The sequence below is a fragment of the Capra hircus genome, chromosome 4, assembly GCF_001704415.2.
Source record: "Capra hircus breed San Clemente chromosome 4, ASM170441v1, whole genome shotgun sequence".
Classification (NCBI taxonomy): Eukaryota; Metazoa; Chordata; class Mammalia; order Artiodactyla; family Bovidae; genus Capra; species Capra hircus.
Genome location: NC_030811.1, coordinates 88,053,353 through 88,072,776, shown reverse-complemented (window position 1 = coordinate 88,072,776; position 19,424 = coordinate 88,053,353). Strand labels below are relative to the sequence as shown.

The 19,424-nt window shown below is 43.2% G+C and overlaps 1 protein-coding gene across 1 annotated transcript in view; it reads right to left on the bottom strand.

Annotated features, from left to right (window-relative positions):
* LOC102174202 (multidrug resistance protein 1) overlaps positions 1 to 8,733 on the bottom strand; it is an 84,626-nt gene extending 75,893 nt beyond the window's left edge. Inside the window, exons 1-2 of the mRNA XM_018047305.1 lie at positions 8,570 to 8,733; positions 1,333 to 1,392 (exon numbers count right to left, since the gene is read on the bottom strand). Of these exons, the coding sequence (XP_017902794.1) occupies positions 1,333 to 1,340 (8 nt within the window). The 5' untranslated portion in view covers positions 1,341 to 1,392; positions 8,570 to 8,733. The remainder of the gene's footprint in view (positions 1 to 1,332; positions 1,393 to 8,569) is intronic.

Sequence of the window (19,424 nt, the reverse complement as noted above, 5' to 3'; positions counted from 1 at the left end):
AATACAGGATTCCAATATTTCCACTTTTAAAAGTTCACAACTTGCCACCCTCAAACAAACAACTTGTATGAATCATGCAAAAATTATAAAAATGGTGATGTAACAATCAGAGAGCTGCGGATGTCGATGCTCACAGCCTAATGTAAACGTATCTTCCCCAAGTTAATACCTGGTCATGTACAATGTATTTATCAGGGAAGCTAGAATTAGAATACTACATTTTAGTTAATAGATAACTCAATATTTATTATCCAAGTGTTAATGATACAGCAAGAGATAGCTAAAAAGAAGCCTCATTTAACAAGTGGAACGTGTGCTTTGAAAATGAGCTAATGTATTGTAAGCCACCAGTCTACGTTTACTCAGAAAAAAATACCTGTATTTAAGCATTTCTAAGATGATTATGGGCTCCCCGGGTGGTTCAAATGATAAAGAATCCACGGGCTATGCGGGAGATCTGGGTTCGATCCCTGGGTTGGGAAGATTTCCTGGAGAAGCTAACAGCTACCCACTCCAGTGTTCTGGCCTGGAGAATTCAATGGACAGAGGAGCCTGGCAGGTTACAGTCCATGGGGTCACAAAGAGTTGGACATGACTGAGAAACTTTCACTTTGAAGATGATTATAAGACACTGTTTTTCATCAATATTAAAAAAGTGCCTCTCCATAAGAGTATCTGGAAGTGTTTGCTTCTCAACTTTCAAAATATGGTCAAATATGCCCATTTTCTTCAAACCTACTAGAGTACTTACAGGGTAATGTGCAATCATTTTCTTCTGAATCACTAACTCATGCCTTTGGACATGTTTTATAAGCTGTTCTGAGAGCAAACTTCAAGGTAAGTAAATCATTAATGAAAGCTTCCAAAGTGAGTTAAGGTTAAAAGGACTATATTTATTCTGGAATGCACTGTTTATTGTTCAGAATAAGATGCTATATTAAAAAAAATCCTCTTTAACTGATCTCATTATATCATGACTAAAGCCAACCAAGAAGCAAACTAATAATACAAAGCCATTGCAAATAATGTGATTCTTAACTGCATTTTAAATAAGCTCACTGTGAACCCCTCTAATTTCCCTGCAGATGATATTCTATATTTACCAATGCATACATCAGTCTGATCCAGGTTTAACCTTCACTTTAGAGTGTCTTATGCAGCAAATTCTTCTCTTTAAGAAAAAAACGTACATTGTATCCTCCTAAAAAACTAACAATGATGTTGCTCCCCTCAAAAGTTTGAATCTTTCTTATAATAGTGCAAAATTTTTAACCATATTACAATTGGATTAAGACAGAAAGGCTTAGCAGTAGCAGAAAGATGTCTACTTACGTGGTCATTTCCTTCTCCAGCTTCTTGCCATACTCTGTTCTGTCTATAGTACCTAGTTGACTGTAAAACAAACATACACTGTTATGTTTCTTTATTTTCCATTAAAAATATGCATATAAATAGAACTTCCTCCACAGTCCAGTATTAATAATCTGCCTTCTAATGCAGGGAACGTTGGTTCAATCCCTGTTCAAGGAAATAAGATCCCATATGCTATGCATGACAACTAAGCCCTCACGCCCTGGAGCAGGCACGCCCCAACCAGAGAGGCCCACGCGCCCCGACAGGAGAAGCGCACGCGGCCCGACAGGAGAAGCCCACGCGCCCCGACAGTAGAAGCACACGAGGCCCGACCGGAGAAGTGCACGCACCCCGACAGGAGAAGCCCACGCGCCCGGACAGGAGAAGCCCACGTGGCCCGACAGGAGAAGCCCAGGCGCCCCAACAGGAGAAGCCCACGCGCCCCGAGAGGAGAAGCCCAAGTGGCCTGATCGGAGAAGCTCACGCGCCCGGACAGGAGAAGCCCACGTGCCCGGACAGGAGAAGCCCAGGACGCCCCGACTGGAGAAGCCCACGCGCCCCGACGGGAGAAGCACACGTGCCCCCAAAAGTCCCACATGCCGCAACTAAGACCCAACACAGACTAATGAGGGAATTTCAAAAAGATAAGCATATCAAAATGAATCAAACTCGTGTCACTTAACAACTTACACAAAAATAGGTCGAACTAATTTAATTGCAATTATCTATAAGCATCTGTGCAAATCCTTTAGTACTGGCTGTGTGCAACCACACACACAGTAAATTCAGTGAAGCTTATTTGCTAGAAGAAAGCTGCATTGATTAAGAAGGAGTCTGTCAGCCGAGATACTAGTGTCCCTGGATTAAAATGTTTTATGAAATTCCACTCCAAGATGACATGGAGAAAAATCTTTTCTGTGGGCTTTGTTCTGATAAATATCAGTGCAGACTTGACCCTAAACCATTTAGTATTTCAAACTGAACACCACATTTCTTCAGTTTTTATTTTTAAAATGTAAGATACAAAGAAGAAAGTAATAAACACCAGTGAGCTCATTATGCAGTATTAGCAGATGTTAACATTTTAGGACAAGGTACATTTAAACAACACCTCCCTCCACACACACACACACACACACACACGTGCGTGCATGCACTAGCCACTGTTCATATTCTGGTGTAAATTTTTTTTCAGATTTTATTTTCTATATGCAAGTATACACGTACATGCTTATTTTAAAAGACAGAATCACAGTTCACATTCAGTGGCCAATTTTCCATGTCAATACATGTGTATATGGGGCCTCCCCAGTGGCTCAGTTAGTGAAGAATATGTCTGCAATATGGGAGACCTGTGTTTGATCCCTGGGTTGGGAAGATCCCCTGGAGAAGGGAATGGCTACCCACTCCAGTATTCTGGTCTGGAGAATTCCATGGAAAGAGGAGACTGGCAGTCTATAGACCATGGGGTCACAAAGAGTCAGACATGACTGTGTGACTGAACTGAACTGAATAAACAAGTAAATCAATAAATCAACAAGATAAGTGTAATAACTCATAAAAGGGAAATAAAGCAGTGATGCTACAGTAACTTTGGAGTGGACTGGGGACAAAGGTCTTTCCGAGAGGGAAATGAATGATGAGAAGCTGGGGCAGGTTCTACATGGCCTCTAGCCAGGGAGGAAATGAGAGTATTCATGGAACAGTGGGTGGGTTGTACTCAGAAAGCAATGAGCAATGGGACTGACGAGGCAGGAGGGGGCCAGATCAGGTGGGCCAGGTAGGCCAATGGAAGACGTATTTATTCCAGGCTATGGAAAACCATCGAGCATAGACGTGACCGTCATATGTTTGTAAAAGCTCATTCTTAGGGATTTCCCTGGTGGTGCAGTGGCTAGGACTCAGCAATCCCAATGCAGGAAGCCTGGGTTCAATCCCTGGTCAAGGAACTACTTCTCACATGCAGCAACTAAGAGTCAGCATGTTGCAACTAAAATCCAGAACGGCCAAACACATTTTTTCAAAAAATTTTTAAAAGCTCCTCCTGAGAGTGTGTGGAGAACTGGATACTAGTGGGCAGGGGTGAGTGGAAGCACAGAGAGGAATTGGGAAGAAAATGGATGACTCGGTACAGGCTGAGCAAAGACAGATGTGGCGGCAACATATGCAGCGACTTCAGCCCTGCTGCCAGGTGGTCAAGAGCCAATTAGCAGAGGTCCCCCCTCCACCACTCTCAACCAAGGAGGCCTCTCTGTGAGCTGCTTTCCCCAGGCAGCCTCTATGACAGACATCATCACACAGGAGGATTCTCTGATCACAGACATGAGGAAATCACTGCCTTCAATGGCCTGTCAGGGCCATTCTGGCTCAAGAATGCTGTGACTCAATTTTTCCCGTTATCTTGTGCAGGAAGCTCCATCAGACACAAGCAAGAGCAACTTGGACCTTCTGCTTAGATGATCACTCCCCTCTGGCACTTGCCTGCCACTCAGGGTGGCGGGGATCATCGCAGGTGACCAAGGTGACTCTGGGAGCCACAGTCACTCCTGGCCTGGAGAGCGGTACCTCGGGGCTGCCCTGCCTGATACACTAATATGTAAGTCCACAGGGTGGCATCATAGGGAGAGAAAAGACCAAATGAAAAGTTGGGTTTGAAGCCTTTGCTTCAATTTTAGGCACAATTTGAAACCACCAATAGAGTGGGGGAAATACCAGAATAAAAGGCAGGATTCCTGGCCCATGAATTCAGCAATGCCCACTAGCAAGCAATTCCATTCTGGGCATGTGGGCTCAGCTTCCTGAGCACTGGTTTCTACATCCATAAAATTATGGGTTTGGGCCAGATGATTCTCTGGGCTCTTTTTTACCTATAAAATTCTGTAATTTGGTCTCTCATTTATTCATCTCACTTCTTAAGCACCTAGAGTGGGTCAGGTATTAACTATTTTCATTTTTTGCTGCTTTTTATAATATTATAGAGTTTACATTGTAACTAACCTACTTTTTAAAAAAGCATCTCCCCCATAGTAACAACAACAAAAAAACTGACTATTCTATACTACTACTACTATTCTAGAAAAATTAGACATATTTTAAGTTTTTAAAAAATGCACGAGAGAGTTGTGAGCTAAGTTTTATTTTAGGCAAAATGAGGGCTATAGTCTGGGAGACAGCACCTCAGATAGCTCTGAGAAATAGCTCCAAAGAAGTGGCGAGGGAAGGACAGTATATACTTAATTTTGGTAAAGGGGGAGTTCACACAATCAAGCACTTATCTTTGCAAAGGTTTTCTGCCAGTCAAGAGAAACTAATGTCACCATGAAGGAAATAAGTGCTTCTCTAGATCTGAGGAGGTGCAAGAACTGGGCTCCTAGGATCAAATCCTGGAAACATCTATCTGAAGACCTGTTCTGGCAGTTCTCCAGAGCACAGAGTGCCTCATTTCTGATCTCCATCCTAAACTCCCCTAAAGGGAGTAGCCATAAATAGCATAGTAATGTCTGTGGCTTCCATGAAAGTAGCCATAGATACTATGCTAACAAGCGGGCATGTCTGTGTTCCACTAGAACTTTATGTATAGATACTGAAATTTCAATTTCAAATTATTTTATAATGTGTCACAAAATATTTTTCTTTCATTTTTTCCCAGTGATTTACAAATGCAAAAATCATTCTAAGCTCACAGATGGCGTAAAAAGAGGCAATAGGCCAGATATGGCCCACGGGCCATAGTTTGAGGCCCTTGCCTTCCCTGAAAGGCATGGCGAGCAGTCCATAGTTACTAAGGAAATGCATCTGAAAAGGACGGCTTCACATTTATAACAGGTACTGAGTGACTTGCAGTATGCCTTTCAACAACTCTAAAAACTGAGTTAGTATCACAGAGTTCTGAAAAGATGAAATGAGATAAGGAACTGTATCATTCCAAGTTATGAAGGTTCATTTGTGAGGAACATGGAAACATGAGCTTCTTGTTGATAATTATTACAAATATTAACAATTATTGAGCACTTTTTCATGACTAAACCCTCCTCTGTGAACCTTAAATGAGGAATCCATTTAATTCTCACAATCATTCTATGAAGTAGGTTCTACTGCTATCTAACTGTTTCAAAGATTAGGAAATTAAAGTATGAAAATAATCCCCCAATCGTCTTAACCAAAAAGTGGCAAAGGTGGAGTTTCAGAGCCAGGCAGTCCTATGCTCCAGAGCCAGCCCTTTAACTACTGGATATAGTATCTCTTAAGAAGGTAGCAGAGACAGAGACAAAACGTCCAAATATTCCTCTAAATTTCCCCAAGATTGGAAGAGGGAGCTGAATGGGAAGGGCTGGATAGGAATGCAACATGAACTACATCCCCAGGTGGAAACTCTGTGATCCAAACATCTATGAAGATGCGTACCGAGGAGGAGCAAGTCTCCACAGCTGGACCATTTTGAGAACTTATATATGCTACTAGGGAACAAGTCAGGTTACTGTCCATCTCACATGTAAATATGGACCAGGCAAAGCCAAGACACAGTAATGTTAGTACTCCTACTTAAAGAGATCGATTATTTTCTTATGAAAGTAAGGGCCAAGTAATTTTTCAGTGATCAAGATAAAATGTATGCAAATGTTAATGCAGTTTTTAAAAAAAGACCAGTTGAACACACATCCCAATGCTCACAGCAGCATTATTTGCAGTTGCCCAAGATATGGAAGCAACCTATGTGTCCACTGACAGAAAAATGGATAAAGTAGACGTGGTGTATATATACATACACAATAGATTACTACTGAGCCACAAAAAAGAACAAAATTTTGTCACTGGCAACAACAGGTGTGAACTTCTATGGCATTATGCTAAGTGAAATAAGTCAAAAACAAAGACAAATTCTGTATAATATTATCAATTATATGTGGAATCTAAAAAAAAAAAAAAAGCCCAACAAACTAGTGAACATAATGAAAGAGATGCAGACTCACAGACACAAAGAACAAACTAGTGGTCAGCAGTGGAGAGGGGGAGAGCAGGGGAGGGGCAGCACAGGGCTTGGAGGGGAGGGTACAAAACTGCTGGGTGTAAGACGGGCTACAAGGGATGCACTGCACAGCACCAGGACTACAGTCAGTATTTTATAATAACTGGAAATGGAAAATAACCTTTAAATATTATATAAAATAGACTTACACAAAAACATTTTAAAAAATAAAATTTGCAAAAGACCAATCCACACAGCTCCAGGTGCGTTTACCGTGGCCCATGTGAGCTCAGCTCTGCTAGCTGCAGGGAGCCATGTGATAGTCCACTCTTCCCAGACTGGGCCAACCTTCAACAGGTGCGTTAGCAGCCCAGTATTTCCTGACTAGCACAGCTGGGTTCAGCACCGGCCCTCCACGGAGTGCATGCAGGTGCACAGCGTGGCTCGTGGAACACCTCCCACAGTTAGATCAGTGTGTGTCTGGACTGAATTTAAAAATGAGTAAGATCAATAGGGGTCCCAGATGTACATATAAAGTCGGCTGAGCTACCACAGAGCACTGAAGGATTCTTGCATTGTAAGGTGGTAACAACTCCAAAGAATATTGCTAAATTACAGCATGCACGGGAACCAGTGAACACAGAGAACCCTAAGCATTTCCTTTTGGGGACTGCTGTGAAGAAAGGTGCCAGTCCAAAGGTGGTGCAGCATCTTCTGGCCGCTCCCTCTGAAGGGGCTTAACGAACACATGAGAATTTTACAGAGCTCAGACACACAGTAAGATTCTCTAGCCCAATTCATTACCAGCATTCACATAATTTGCAGCAGTCCTGCCACAAGGTAAAGAATGTGCTCTTCAGGATCACACACACACAAAGTTCCTAGGATCCACAGACAGGTATCAGAAGATCCATAAAGACCCCCAAATCGCATGCATATCTACGTGCTTATTTCTGGGGGAAGGGATTCATAGCAATCATCAGAGACTTAAAGGTCCTGCAAAATCTATGTCACTAAATCCTGGAGTGCACAAACAGGCCTCTTCAAGGTTTCCATGACTTGAGTGCACATCAGGCTGTAAGTCTTTGTACAGTTTAGTCGAAATCAATGTACACTTGACCAGAGGTGACTTGGGAGCTCACAGTTATGAGCCAGTTTCTCCTCAATCAAGTTCAAGGATGTGAAAGTGTGTGACACCCTAGTCAGTCCACTCACTTTCTCACTCTGCTAAGAAATTTGTTTTAGTTTTTATTTGGCGATGCCATGCAATTTAGGAGATTTTTTTAGTTCCCTGACCAAGGATTAAATCTGGGCCCTCAGCAGAGAGAGTGTGGAGTCCTAACCACTAGATGGCCAGGGAATTCCTAGAACTTAATTTAGGTTTCCTTTCTTGATCAGCCAAATGTCTTGCTTCCTATTTGACTGAGAAGACAAGTTCTACAAATCCTCATGTCCAAGTATTCCAACCTTTGGGCACTGACACTCAAATACTCTGTCTTCTCACCCGTTATTGTTGGTGAACTGTTCATGCCTGTACTTCAAGCAAGTATTTCCTCTTAAGCATAACTTTCCTTCCTTTCTCAAGGACAGCACTCAAACGAATCTCTCCGTCTCTCCCAAAGCATCATTTTCTCTTCTATCTTGGATAATTTCTATCAGCATACAAACAATCTGTCATCCTCCCATCCTAAACACACACACAGCTTCTCTTGTCCCCATTTCTCCATTTCCATGTTTTCAAAAAGCCCAACCTGTGACGATGCCCAAAATTAAATTTCTGGTATCTACTGCCAAAACTGATCTCCCTCTATCTTCCTCATCTCAGTTGATAGTAACTGCATCCAGCTTATGCTGTTTCTCAGACTAAAAACTTTAGAATCATCTTGGATTCCTGTCTCTTGTACCGATAATAAATATGTCAGGAACTGTGTAACTGATTCCTGCTTAATATTCAAATACCAGATTAGGTTCCAATACCTTTTCCTGAAACTGCCTGGGATATTTCTGCCTTCATAGAGTGCTCTCTTTTCCTATCTATCTCTACCAGCACTTTCACTGTATGTTCTAATGATTGTGAATATCATCTTCTCAAATTCATTACAGATATGAGCTATAGCCAGACCCCTCCATCTCCCACAGCACTAAACACACTCATGCATACTTGGTGAGGACTCCACAAACTTCGCTGTGAGTCAATGAATGATTTTTCATCAAGCTTTCAAAACAATCAGTACCACAAACAACACTTACTTTCATTAGTCATGTTTGAAAAAGTTATGTTTCCGAAATTTCCAAAACCTGCAAAGCTATCCGTCATGTCTCCAAACACAAGCATTATGAGGGGGAGTCCAGCTCCGTGGATGATGGCAGCCAAAGTCCCCAGCACCATACACAACCTATCGAGCCAATCTGAATAGCGGAACTGAAAAAGGAGAAAATACAGACAATAGGAACAGTTAGCACGATGTCATGGAAGGTTAACTCTACTTTCTGAATGCATCCAAAATCTAAATAGTTAGCTGTAGACTACTATCGCAGCCACCTTGGCCTAATAACCTAAGAGAAGCAGGCATTTGCTGCATCTTCTTTTTTTTTTTTTTTTTGAGTTTTGACCTTCCTCTTTATATTGGACTCAATCTATTCACTTTATAAAAAATTAAACTATAGTTGACTTACAATATATTAGCTTCAGGTGTACAACAGTTACTCAATAATTTAATGGATTATACTCTAAACTTATTATAAAATAATGGCTATATTCCTTATGCTGTACAATACATCCTGTAGCTTATTTATTTTATACAGTTGGTTTATACCTCTTAATCCCTACCCCTATCTTGCCCCTCCTATCTTCCCTTTCCCCACAGATAATACTCTTGATCTCTGTATCTGTGAGTCTGTTTCTGTTTTGTTATATTCATTTATTTTATTTTTTAGATTACACATATGATAACATACAGTGTTGGTCTTTCTCTGGTTTATTTCACTAAGCATAATACACTCTGGGTCCACTCATGTTGTTGCAAAAGGCATAACTTCATTCTTTCTATGGCTGAATAGTATTCCATTGTACGTATGTGTGTGTGTATACCACATCGTTTTCACCCATCTGTCGATGGACAATTAAGTTGCTTCCACATCTTGGCAATTGTAAATAATGTTATTAAGAACTTGGGTGCAGAGAGCTTTTTAAATTAATGTTTTCATTTTCTTTGTATCTATACCCAAGAGTAGAAGTGTGGTTGTGCTTTTACATTTTTGAGGAACCTCTATACTGTTTTCCACGGCTGTACCAATTTACAGCCATACCACCCTGAACGCACCTGATTTCATCTTCCTTCTTCTCTTACATATGAGGGCTTCATGAGATGCACAGGACATTCTGGAACATTAAAGAGATCTATAATGGCTCAATGTAAGAAATATAGTATTTGTGACTCTGATTCCCAAGAGTGGAAGCCACTTTTCAGATCAAGATTTTTCTTGGTTAAAACACCATGATTCCCAAAGGTCCCTCTGAGGACACCATTGAGGAAACATGTTCTGCAGCTTTCAGAAAGTGGCTTGGGTCAAATATCTGCTGCCTAACAGCACTAGCATAAATGTTAACTGGTATTAATGTAATTAGGCCTCCATGCCTGTGTGCATTCTCAGTCATGTTTGACTCTTTGCAACCCCAGCCCACCAGGCTCCTCTGTCCATGGGATTCTTTAAGCAAGAATACTGAAGTGGGTCGCCATTTCTTTCTACAGGGGATCTTCCCAACAGAGGAATCGAACCTACATCTCCTGCAGCAGCAGGCGGATCCTTTACCACTGAACCACCTGGGAAACCAATTAGGCCTCCACAGTGAGAAGGAAAGGGAAAGCAATGAGTTAGATACACGCTTCCCAAAGACCAGAGCAGATCTACATAAACTCTTTAATTGTAGGCAAATCACAAGAAAAAAAAGAGCGAGCTTCTGAGATGCAAACCTGATGAGAAGAGGACACAGTAAGGGGAGTGGGCTTGGGGCTGTGACAGGCCCACTTGGGAAGCGATGAATACTTCTCCCATTCGGGAGGATCTTCCTGACCCAGGGGTCGAACTCGCATCTCCTGCACTGGCAGGCGGATTTACCTTCTATTAAAAGCTATAAAGTGGAAAAGTGTCGAATTCCTCAATAGAGGAAGAAAAGATAATTGATATAGAAGATTTCCCTCATCACCACTCCCAAAGTACTAACTCAAAAACTAATCACTGGCTGGAATAAAAGTAAGTGGGCCATGAATATAAATATTTACTAAATGGTATCTCTAATTTTTGAGAGCTCTAGTCTTTCCCAGTCTATTGTTTCCCTCTATTTCTTTGCACTAATCACTGAGGAAGGCTTTCTTATCTCTCCTTGCTATTCTTTGGAACTCTGCGTTCAAATGGGTATATCTTTGCTTTTATCCTTTGCTTTTCGCTTCTCTTCTTTTCACAGCTATTTGTAAGGCCTCCTCAGACAGCCATTTTGCTCTTTTGCATTTATTTTTCTTGTGGATGGTCTTGATTCCTGTCTCCTGTACAGTGTCACAAACCTCCGTTCATAGCTTATCAGGAACTCTATGCCAAAGAATGCTCAAACTACCACACAATTGCACTCATCTCACACGCTAGTAAAGTAATGCTCAAAATTCTCCAAGTCAGGCTTCAGCAGTATGTGAAATGTGAACTTCCAGATGTTCAAGCTAGATTTAGAAAAGGCAGAGGAACCAGGGATCAAATTGCCAACATCTGCTGGATCATCGAAAAAGCAAGAGAGTTCCAGAAAAACATCTATTTCTGCTTTATTGACTATGCCAAAGCCTTTGATTGTGTGGATCACAATAAACTGTGGAAAATTCTGAAAAGACAAGAATACCACACGATCTGACCTGTCTCTTGGGAAATCTGTAAGCAGGTCAGGAAGCAACAGTTGGAACTGGACATGGAACAGACTGGTTCCAAATAGAAAAAGGAGTACGTCAAGGCTGTATATTGTCACCCTGCTTATTTAACTTCTATGCAGAGTACATCATGAGAAACACTGGGCTGGAAAGCTGGAATCAAGGTTGCTGGGAGAATTATCAATGACCTCAGATAGGCAGATGACACCACCCTTATGGCAGAAAGTGAAGAAGAACTAAAGAGCCTCTTGATGAAGGTGAAAGAGCAGAGTGAAAAAATTGACTTAAAGCTCAACATTCAGAAAATTAAGATCATGGCATCCAGTCCCATCACTTCATGGCAAATAGATGTGGAAACAGTGGCTGACTTTATTTTTCTGGGCTCCAAAATCACTGCAGATGGAGATTGCAGCATGAAGTTAAAAGATGTTTACGCCTTTGAAGGAAAGTTATGACTAGCCTAGACAGCATATTAAAAAGCAGAGACATTACTTTTCCAACAAAGGTCCATCTAGTCAAGGCTATGGTTTTTCCAGTGGTCATGTATGGATGTGAGAGTTGGACTATAAAGAAAGCTGAGCGCCGAAGAGTTGATGTTTTTGAACTGTGGTGTTGGAGAAGACTCTTGAGAGTCCCTTGGACTGCAAGGGGATCCAACCAGTCCATCCAAAAGGAGATCAGTCCCAGGTGTTCATTGGAAGGACTGAGGCTGAGGCTGAAACTCCAATACTTTGGCCACCTGATGTGAAGAGCTGACTCATTTGAAAAGACCCTGATGCTGGGGAAGATTGAAGGCAGGAGAAAGGGACAACAGAGGACGAGATGGTTGGATGGCATCATCGACTCAATGGACATGGGTTTGGGTAGACTCCAGCAGTTGGTGATGGACAGGGAGGCCTGGTGTGCTGCGGTTCATGGGGTCGCAAGAAGTCGGACACGACTGAGTGACTGAACTGAACTGAACTGATTCAATGACTGAAGAAATCCAGTAATAAATACCGAAATACAATTCAAATTTAAAAAAAAGGATATTCAATATACATTCTGCATGCTTTGACAGCACAGTATACAGAGTAGAGAAGACACAAACTTGAGTGAATGGGTCATTCTGTCCTTTGCAGAAAAGCTTCATAAAGAAGGTGATGCTTCCTCCCAGATTCAAAAGCTTACCACGGGTTGAAAAGCAAGGAGGAGGACTTCCCTGGTGGTCCCGTAGTCTAGCAAGAAATAATGAGTGTGATTAAGAATAATTTGGAGACCAAGTAATGTAGATAGCACGTGGACCATTCTTTTATGACCTTAGGACAAAAGCAAGAGAGATGATGGTTACTAGAGATGGTTGTAATGCCAAGGGATAACTTCTTAAAGAAATTTTCTACATGTTTGTAGGTAAATGAGTCAAAGAGAGCATTGGTGAAAATACAGGAGGGAAACTGAGATGCAACAGTGTCCGAGAAAGTAAGAGAAATAGCTATTTTGAGAACCTGGAGTGAGGGATCATCAGCAGGTATGATAACTATTAGGAGAGACAAGATATTTCCTGATGCCCCAAGACTCCTCATATCTTCAAGGGGGTAGAGCTCCTTCCACAATGGAGGAATCCAATCTGTCATCACCTTTACCAAGCAATCAAACTCAGCATCATAAAAAAGTATAATATATTGACATTTGATATTTCCAGGTGTGATGAGACATGAAGTACATAGCATTCCCTATGCAATTTTCTTACCATAAATATTTAACAGCCATGTATTAAAATCTTTAGACTTAACTCTCAGTACATAGGGCTTCTCTGGTGGCTTAGATGGTAAAGAATCTGGTTACGCTTCAGGAGACCTGGGTTTGATCCCTGGGTCAGGAAGATCCTTTGGAGAAGGAAATGGCAACCTACTCCAGTATTCTTGCCTGAGAAATCCCATGGATAGAAGAGCCTGGTGGGCTACAGTCTATGAGCTTACAACAGAGTCGGAGATAACTGAAAGACTTTTACTTTTTTTAGCATATAAGAAAAGCAAGATGTGGAATAATAAGTTATATGACACCAGAACAAAGTAATAAAAATTGTCCAGAGGGTGAAGCTTTCATTCTATAGGAAAATTGGTATCATATTTTCAACATGTCAATGTTATTTTGAAAAAGAAGAAAACAGAACAAATCAACTGTAAGAGACACTTAGGGGAGCTAATTGTGAAAGTTCAAATATTAACTATTAGATGATACTGAGAAGTTAACATTCACTTTGTTAAAGATAATCACTGTATTATGTTTTAGAGGAAAATCTTTGATAGGAAAGTTTTTAAGAGACAGAAACGGAGGTACTAGAAAATATCATGAATCTCTAATTCCAGGTGAAATGTATGTAAAAAATGTTAACAACTACTAGTTATAGACAATGGTTATATGAGTAAGCGCTTTCTATTCCACCTTTCTACGTGGATGAAAAATCAAAATAAAACTTTTTAAAAGGAGAAAAGGTTCTCCCATAGGGAAAGGCATGTCTCTTCATCTCAGGTTAGAAGGAATGAGCTAAAAGTGAGCACTGATACAAACAAGTATCTGAGAATGAGGACAAATTTGAAAAAGTACAAAACTTCATATTTATTTGTGATGTGAGGCAAGACTGACTTCTGGAGGGCACATGGTAAGATTTTGAGAGGGTAACAGGCAGGAAGGCCAGGGGTCTCCAAATGGAGGAATCAGGCTGCAAGTGTCAGACATTTTTCCTCTCTCTTAAGCAGCAGGAGGAAACAAACAAGTTTTAGATTTTTTTCCCCCTTCTTTATACAAATTTGGCACCCCAGTAGTCTTGCCTGGAAAATCGCATGGATGGAGGAGCCTGGTAGGCTGCCGTCCATGGGGTCGCCAAGAGTCGGACACGACTGAGTGACTTCCCTTTCACTTTTCACTTTCATGCATTGGAGAAGGAAATGGCAACCCACTCCAGTGTTCTTGCCTGGAGAATCCCAGGGATAGGGGAGCCTGGTGGGCTGCCGTCTATGGGGTCACACAGAGTCGGACACGACTGAAGCGACTTAGCAACATACAAATTTAAAAAGAGGCTTCTCTTAAAATTCTGTGTTGCCATGACGACACCTGGCTCCACCTGAACCTAACTTTTCTCAAACCTTGAGCTAACCAATGGGTTTTTCTCATGGAAATGTTTGTCTTAAGCTATGTTAATGGACTATGCATTTACCCTAGACTCTGTCTTCAAGTTGGTTCTGCCTAAGACTCAGAAGGACTTGACAAACTCATGCAAATGTTCTCTTAAGCTGTGTTAATGAGACTATATTTGCTTGGAAACCTGCCTTTCTTCAAGATTCATATCAATCATTTTATGGCCTGGGACAACTCACCTTGTGCCAGTATTATCTCAAAATGCATGTTGTAGGTGAAGGGCCTGGTGCCAGTCTCTGAGTTTTGAGACATTTCCTTTCTCTAATTAGCAGACTGCTAGTAGCAATATAACATCTGGCTAAAGACTAGCAGGGGGGCACTCTTTCTGCCCTCTTCTGATGTCTATGTCAGAAGGTTTCTATCTCATTTATTCTTTAATAAAACTTTATTACACAGAAGCTCTGAGTGATTAAGCCTTGTCATTGGCCCCAGATTGAATTCCTCTCCTCTGGAGGCCAAGAATTCCGGCATCTTTCACGGCTTAGCAACAACTTTTCAATTTGAGGGCAGTAGTAACACTGCTGAATAGGACAAAAGCTTCAGGGCAACGTCCCATCTCTGTCATTTACTCAAAAGGAAACTTTGGGGGAAAAAAATCTCTTAATAATCTTGACCTTCAGTTTCTACATTTATAAAATGAGGAAAATACTCATATACAGTAAGTTTCATATAGCTGTTATGAGGCTAAAAATTGTACTTCATAATAGAAATATTTATTAGGCGTATCATATAATACTAATATACAATATAAGCAGGGACTGTTGTTAGGTAGGTAGAATAGAGAAAAGGAGTCCAAAATGGGGTGGCTAAAGACAAGGAAGGGAAAAGCCCGCCAAAACAGAGCAAACGAAGGTCCCAGGACTGGAGTGAGGACCTCAGGTAAAACAAACAACACTCCTGGCTGGTCCAATTTACATAGGACAGGCCCGGGGAGAGAAAAACATACAAAAAGAGGAGCCAAAGCTAGCTCTCTCTCTCTCTCCCACACGCCGGGGCACTCTTCACTTCGCGTCTTTGGATCGATGTGCCCTCACGCCTCGAAGATGGATTTTTCCTGCTATCTTCTAAATAAAATATAGCTGTAACACTGAGCTGTAACACTGATTTGTCTAAGAGCTATAACATGGTCCATTTGAGACCTGAGAGCTGTAACACGGTCTGTCCAAGACCCAAGAGCTGTAACACACCGAAGGGCTTTAATGTCCGTCACACCAAATCTTTGTTGTGACAAGACAAAGAACCGAGGAACATACACTCGCGTGACATCTATGGTGCTGTGACTTGGGTTTAACCTGGCTGAAACAACCTCCGCGCGGAAAAGGCCAAGCACAGCAGAAGCCCAGCTCAGCGAAGCTCCCGTGGTAGAAGTGGAATGTGAAGAAAATCCAGCACAGGGGAAGGCCCATCGTGTTGGAAACCGGGACAGTGACAAACGAACTCAGCAGAAAGCTCACACGGCTCAGTCTCAGATTCCAGAAGACTTCCAGTTAAGGTAGGAGGTCCTCGCTCCTACGGCTTGAGGGACATGCCTAACGAAACCTTAATTCCTTTACAATCTCTCGTTTCTTGTTTCCTCGAACCTCCCGTGAACAGGCGGGCGACAGGGGGCACAACTGAGGGACTCTGGAGAGGCTACTCCTCAGCACGTTCCAAAGGCGCTATCTGCTGAGCCCCAGTAGCTGTTACACAAGCCAATGGGGGTTCTTCTGTCCTTTCTCTTCTCTGTGCCAAGGATCAGACCAATGAAACTATAAGCACTGGTCAGATATTTAGCAAATTTTCCAGCAGGCTATGAAGGGGATTCCTTGGCACGTTTTTCCCACTGCTTTTTCCTCCTATCCTTCAGCCCTCTCCTGGGACTTGAGCCCAACCAAAACCCAGAATGGCTTTGGGTACCCAATAAAGCTCAGGCTCTGAGGTCTGATTGCAAAAATTCATTGAGAGTCAAAGCGATAAGTAAGAGGTAGACTTGTTAAGATTCAGAGAGAAGTGCCCACTCTACAGGGTACTGGCCATGGAATGCGGCCTGGCTAGGTTTTGGGAGGGGGGTGAATTCATAAGCTAATGAGTGAGAGGATCATCCCAGCCACTGGGGAACCACCCACTCCTCCATCTTTTGACAGTCCCTTGAAACTGTCCTGCCACCTCTGGGTGTGTCTGTTGGCTTATAGAGTGGGGATTAAGGTTTACTTGAATTTGACTTGTCATCTTGGACCCAGTTGGTTTTAATTGGTTTACCTTATACCGTTGTGCTATGTCATTCTTTCAAAGGTTGTGCTCTGCCCCTTTTCCTCCTGTTTCATGCTCTTTTCCTAAGCCCCATCCAGACCCACGAAGTTGCCTCTACAATCTTCTGGAGAGACAACCAGAAAATAGCTGGCCTTGGGAGGGAAATACTGTATAATATCCAACCCCCTAATCCTACCCAGTACTGGTCACACTGGAGATCTTGGGGATGCCCAAATCCAGGGGTCCCAGGAGGTCATCACGCATTGACCTGCCTAGGGACCTGGTCCTCAAAAGGTTGTCATGCCTCAACCTGCTTGGGGATCCGCTAGTCCCAAGGGTCCTAGGAAGTCATCACGCCTCGACCTGCCCCAGGCCCCAATTCTTAGGAGGCTGTCATGGCTCTACCTGCCTGGGGATTTGATCTCTAGGAGGCTGTCATGCCTCAGCCTGCCTGGGGATCTGCACACTGACTCTGGGACGCCTGGCTCTCAGGCTGCAACAGTACTAGGTAAGATGAGCTTACATCATATCTATTCCTGTCCATGGTGGGCAAACTATCAATGAGTTACAAACCCCTTAATTCTACCCAGCACTGGTCATGCTGGAGACCTTGGGGATGCCCAAACTCCAGTCCAGGTGTCCCAGGAGGTCATCACACCTTGACCTGCTTAGGGATCTGGTCCTTGAAAGGTTGTCACGCCTCAACCTGCTCGGGGATCCGCTAGTCCCAGGGGTACCAGGAGGTCATCACGCCTCGACCTACCCAGGGACCCAATTCTCAGGAGGCTGTCACACCTTGACCTGCCCAGGGATTCGATCTCTAGGAGGCTGTCATGCCTCAGCCTGCCTGGGGATCTGCACCCTGACCCGGGGATGCCTGGCTCTCAGGTTGCAACAGTTCTGGGTAGGATAAGCTTCAGAAAGACTCACTCCTAAGGTAGTCCACCCACAGAAACAGAAGGAAGCCTATTACTTGTGGGACTGTGCCCAGTCTCAACAATAACTCAGGAGCCCAGTGAGAACCCCATTGCCTTTCTGGAAAGGCTAAAAGAGGCCCCCCAAAAGTTCACCAACCTGGACTTAGACTCTTACGAGGGACAGGTGATTTTAAAGGACAAATTCCTGTCCCAATGTGCATCAGATATCAGAATTAAGTTACAACAGCTACAATAGCAGGACCCTGCTGCTTCTTTAGATGAGATGGTCCAGACAGCCACCAATACCTTTTATAACAGAGAACAGGAGAAGGAGGCCAAGGCCCAGGAGAGGGGGAGAAAGAAAGAGACAAGGCATGCCCAGATGCTGGCCGCCCTCCAGAGAAGCCCTATGGCAAACCCCAAGTCCTTGAAGGACAAGGCACGAGACAAATGCCTGATCTGTAGACAGGCGGGGCATTGGGCCAAAGAGTGTCCAAACCGTGACAAGTCTCCTAGAATGGCTTGCCACAAATGCCATCAACTGGGACATTGGGCGGCACTCTGCCCTGGGGACACAAGAGCCTCAAGGTCAAGCACCAAGCCTACCCTCACAATGGTTCAAGAGGACTGAAGTGGCCCACTCCAGCCAGCCCGCCTGTCACAGATAACCATCATGGGGCTGGAGCCAAGGGTGCAACTGGATGTGGCAGGCAGGTCTGAGAATTTCTTGGTTGACACAGGGGCCACCTACTCTGTCTTGATCTCCTACTCTGGAGCCTTCTCCTGCCAAACCTGTACCATTTGAGGTGCTACAGGAAAAGCAACTACTAAAAGATTCACCCAAGCACTTCTTTGTTGCTTGGATGGACAAATATTTTCCCACCAGTTTCTGGTGGTCCCCGAGTGTCCTACTCCCTTATTGGGAAGAGATATACTCACTACACTGGGGACCACCCTTGTGATGGGAAGTTTTTCAGCCCCTAGAGCTCTACAGCTCCTGGTTACTACTGAGGAACCCATTACACCTTCAATAGACAGGGACCAAAAACTATGGGAAGACAAAATTAACCCCCAGGTGTGGGACCAGGGGATTCCTGGACAAGCCCACCAAGCTGAACTGGTCATCATTGTCCTCTGAGATTCCACTCAGTTTCCTAACCGGAAACAATACCCTCTCAAAAGAGAGACTCGGGAGGGACTACAGCCTTTAATAAATAGATTCCTTGCTTGTGGGCTATTGGTCCCCACCAGTTCGCCATGTAACACCCCAATCCTCTCAGTAAAGAAAAAAGACAGAACCTGGCGAATGGTTCAAGATCTCCGGATCATAAATGAAGCTGTAGTCCCCCTCCATCCCACAGTACCCAATCGCTATGTAATCTTGGGAGAAATCCCACCCAGTGCCAAGTGGTTTATAGTCTTGTATCTCAAAGATGCATTTTTTTGCATACCACTGGCTAAAGAATCCCAGTATCTTTTTGCCTTTGAGTGGGAGGCCCCAGGAGAAAAACACCGACAGATGACTTGGACAGTATTACCTCAGGGGTTCAGAGATAGCCCCCACCGTTTGGACAGGTCCTTAGCCGGGATCTCCTAGATCTGGACCTGGGACCTAATGGGAAAATATTACAATATATAGATGACCTACTAATCTGCTATCCAGATGAGAAAAGTGCCCAACAACATGCAATTCAGGTTCTAAACTTCTTGGCAGAAAGGGGATATAAAGTCTCCCGTGCTAAGGTACAGATGGTTGAGACAAAGGTCACTTACCGGGAGTTAAGATTACCCACGGGTCCAGGAGGCTGTCCTCTGATAGGGTACAAGGAATCCTCCAGTTGCCCTCCCCTACGACTCGAAAACAATTGCGAG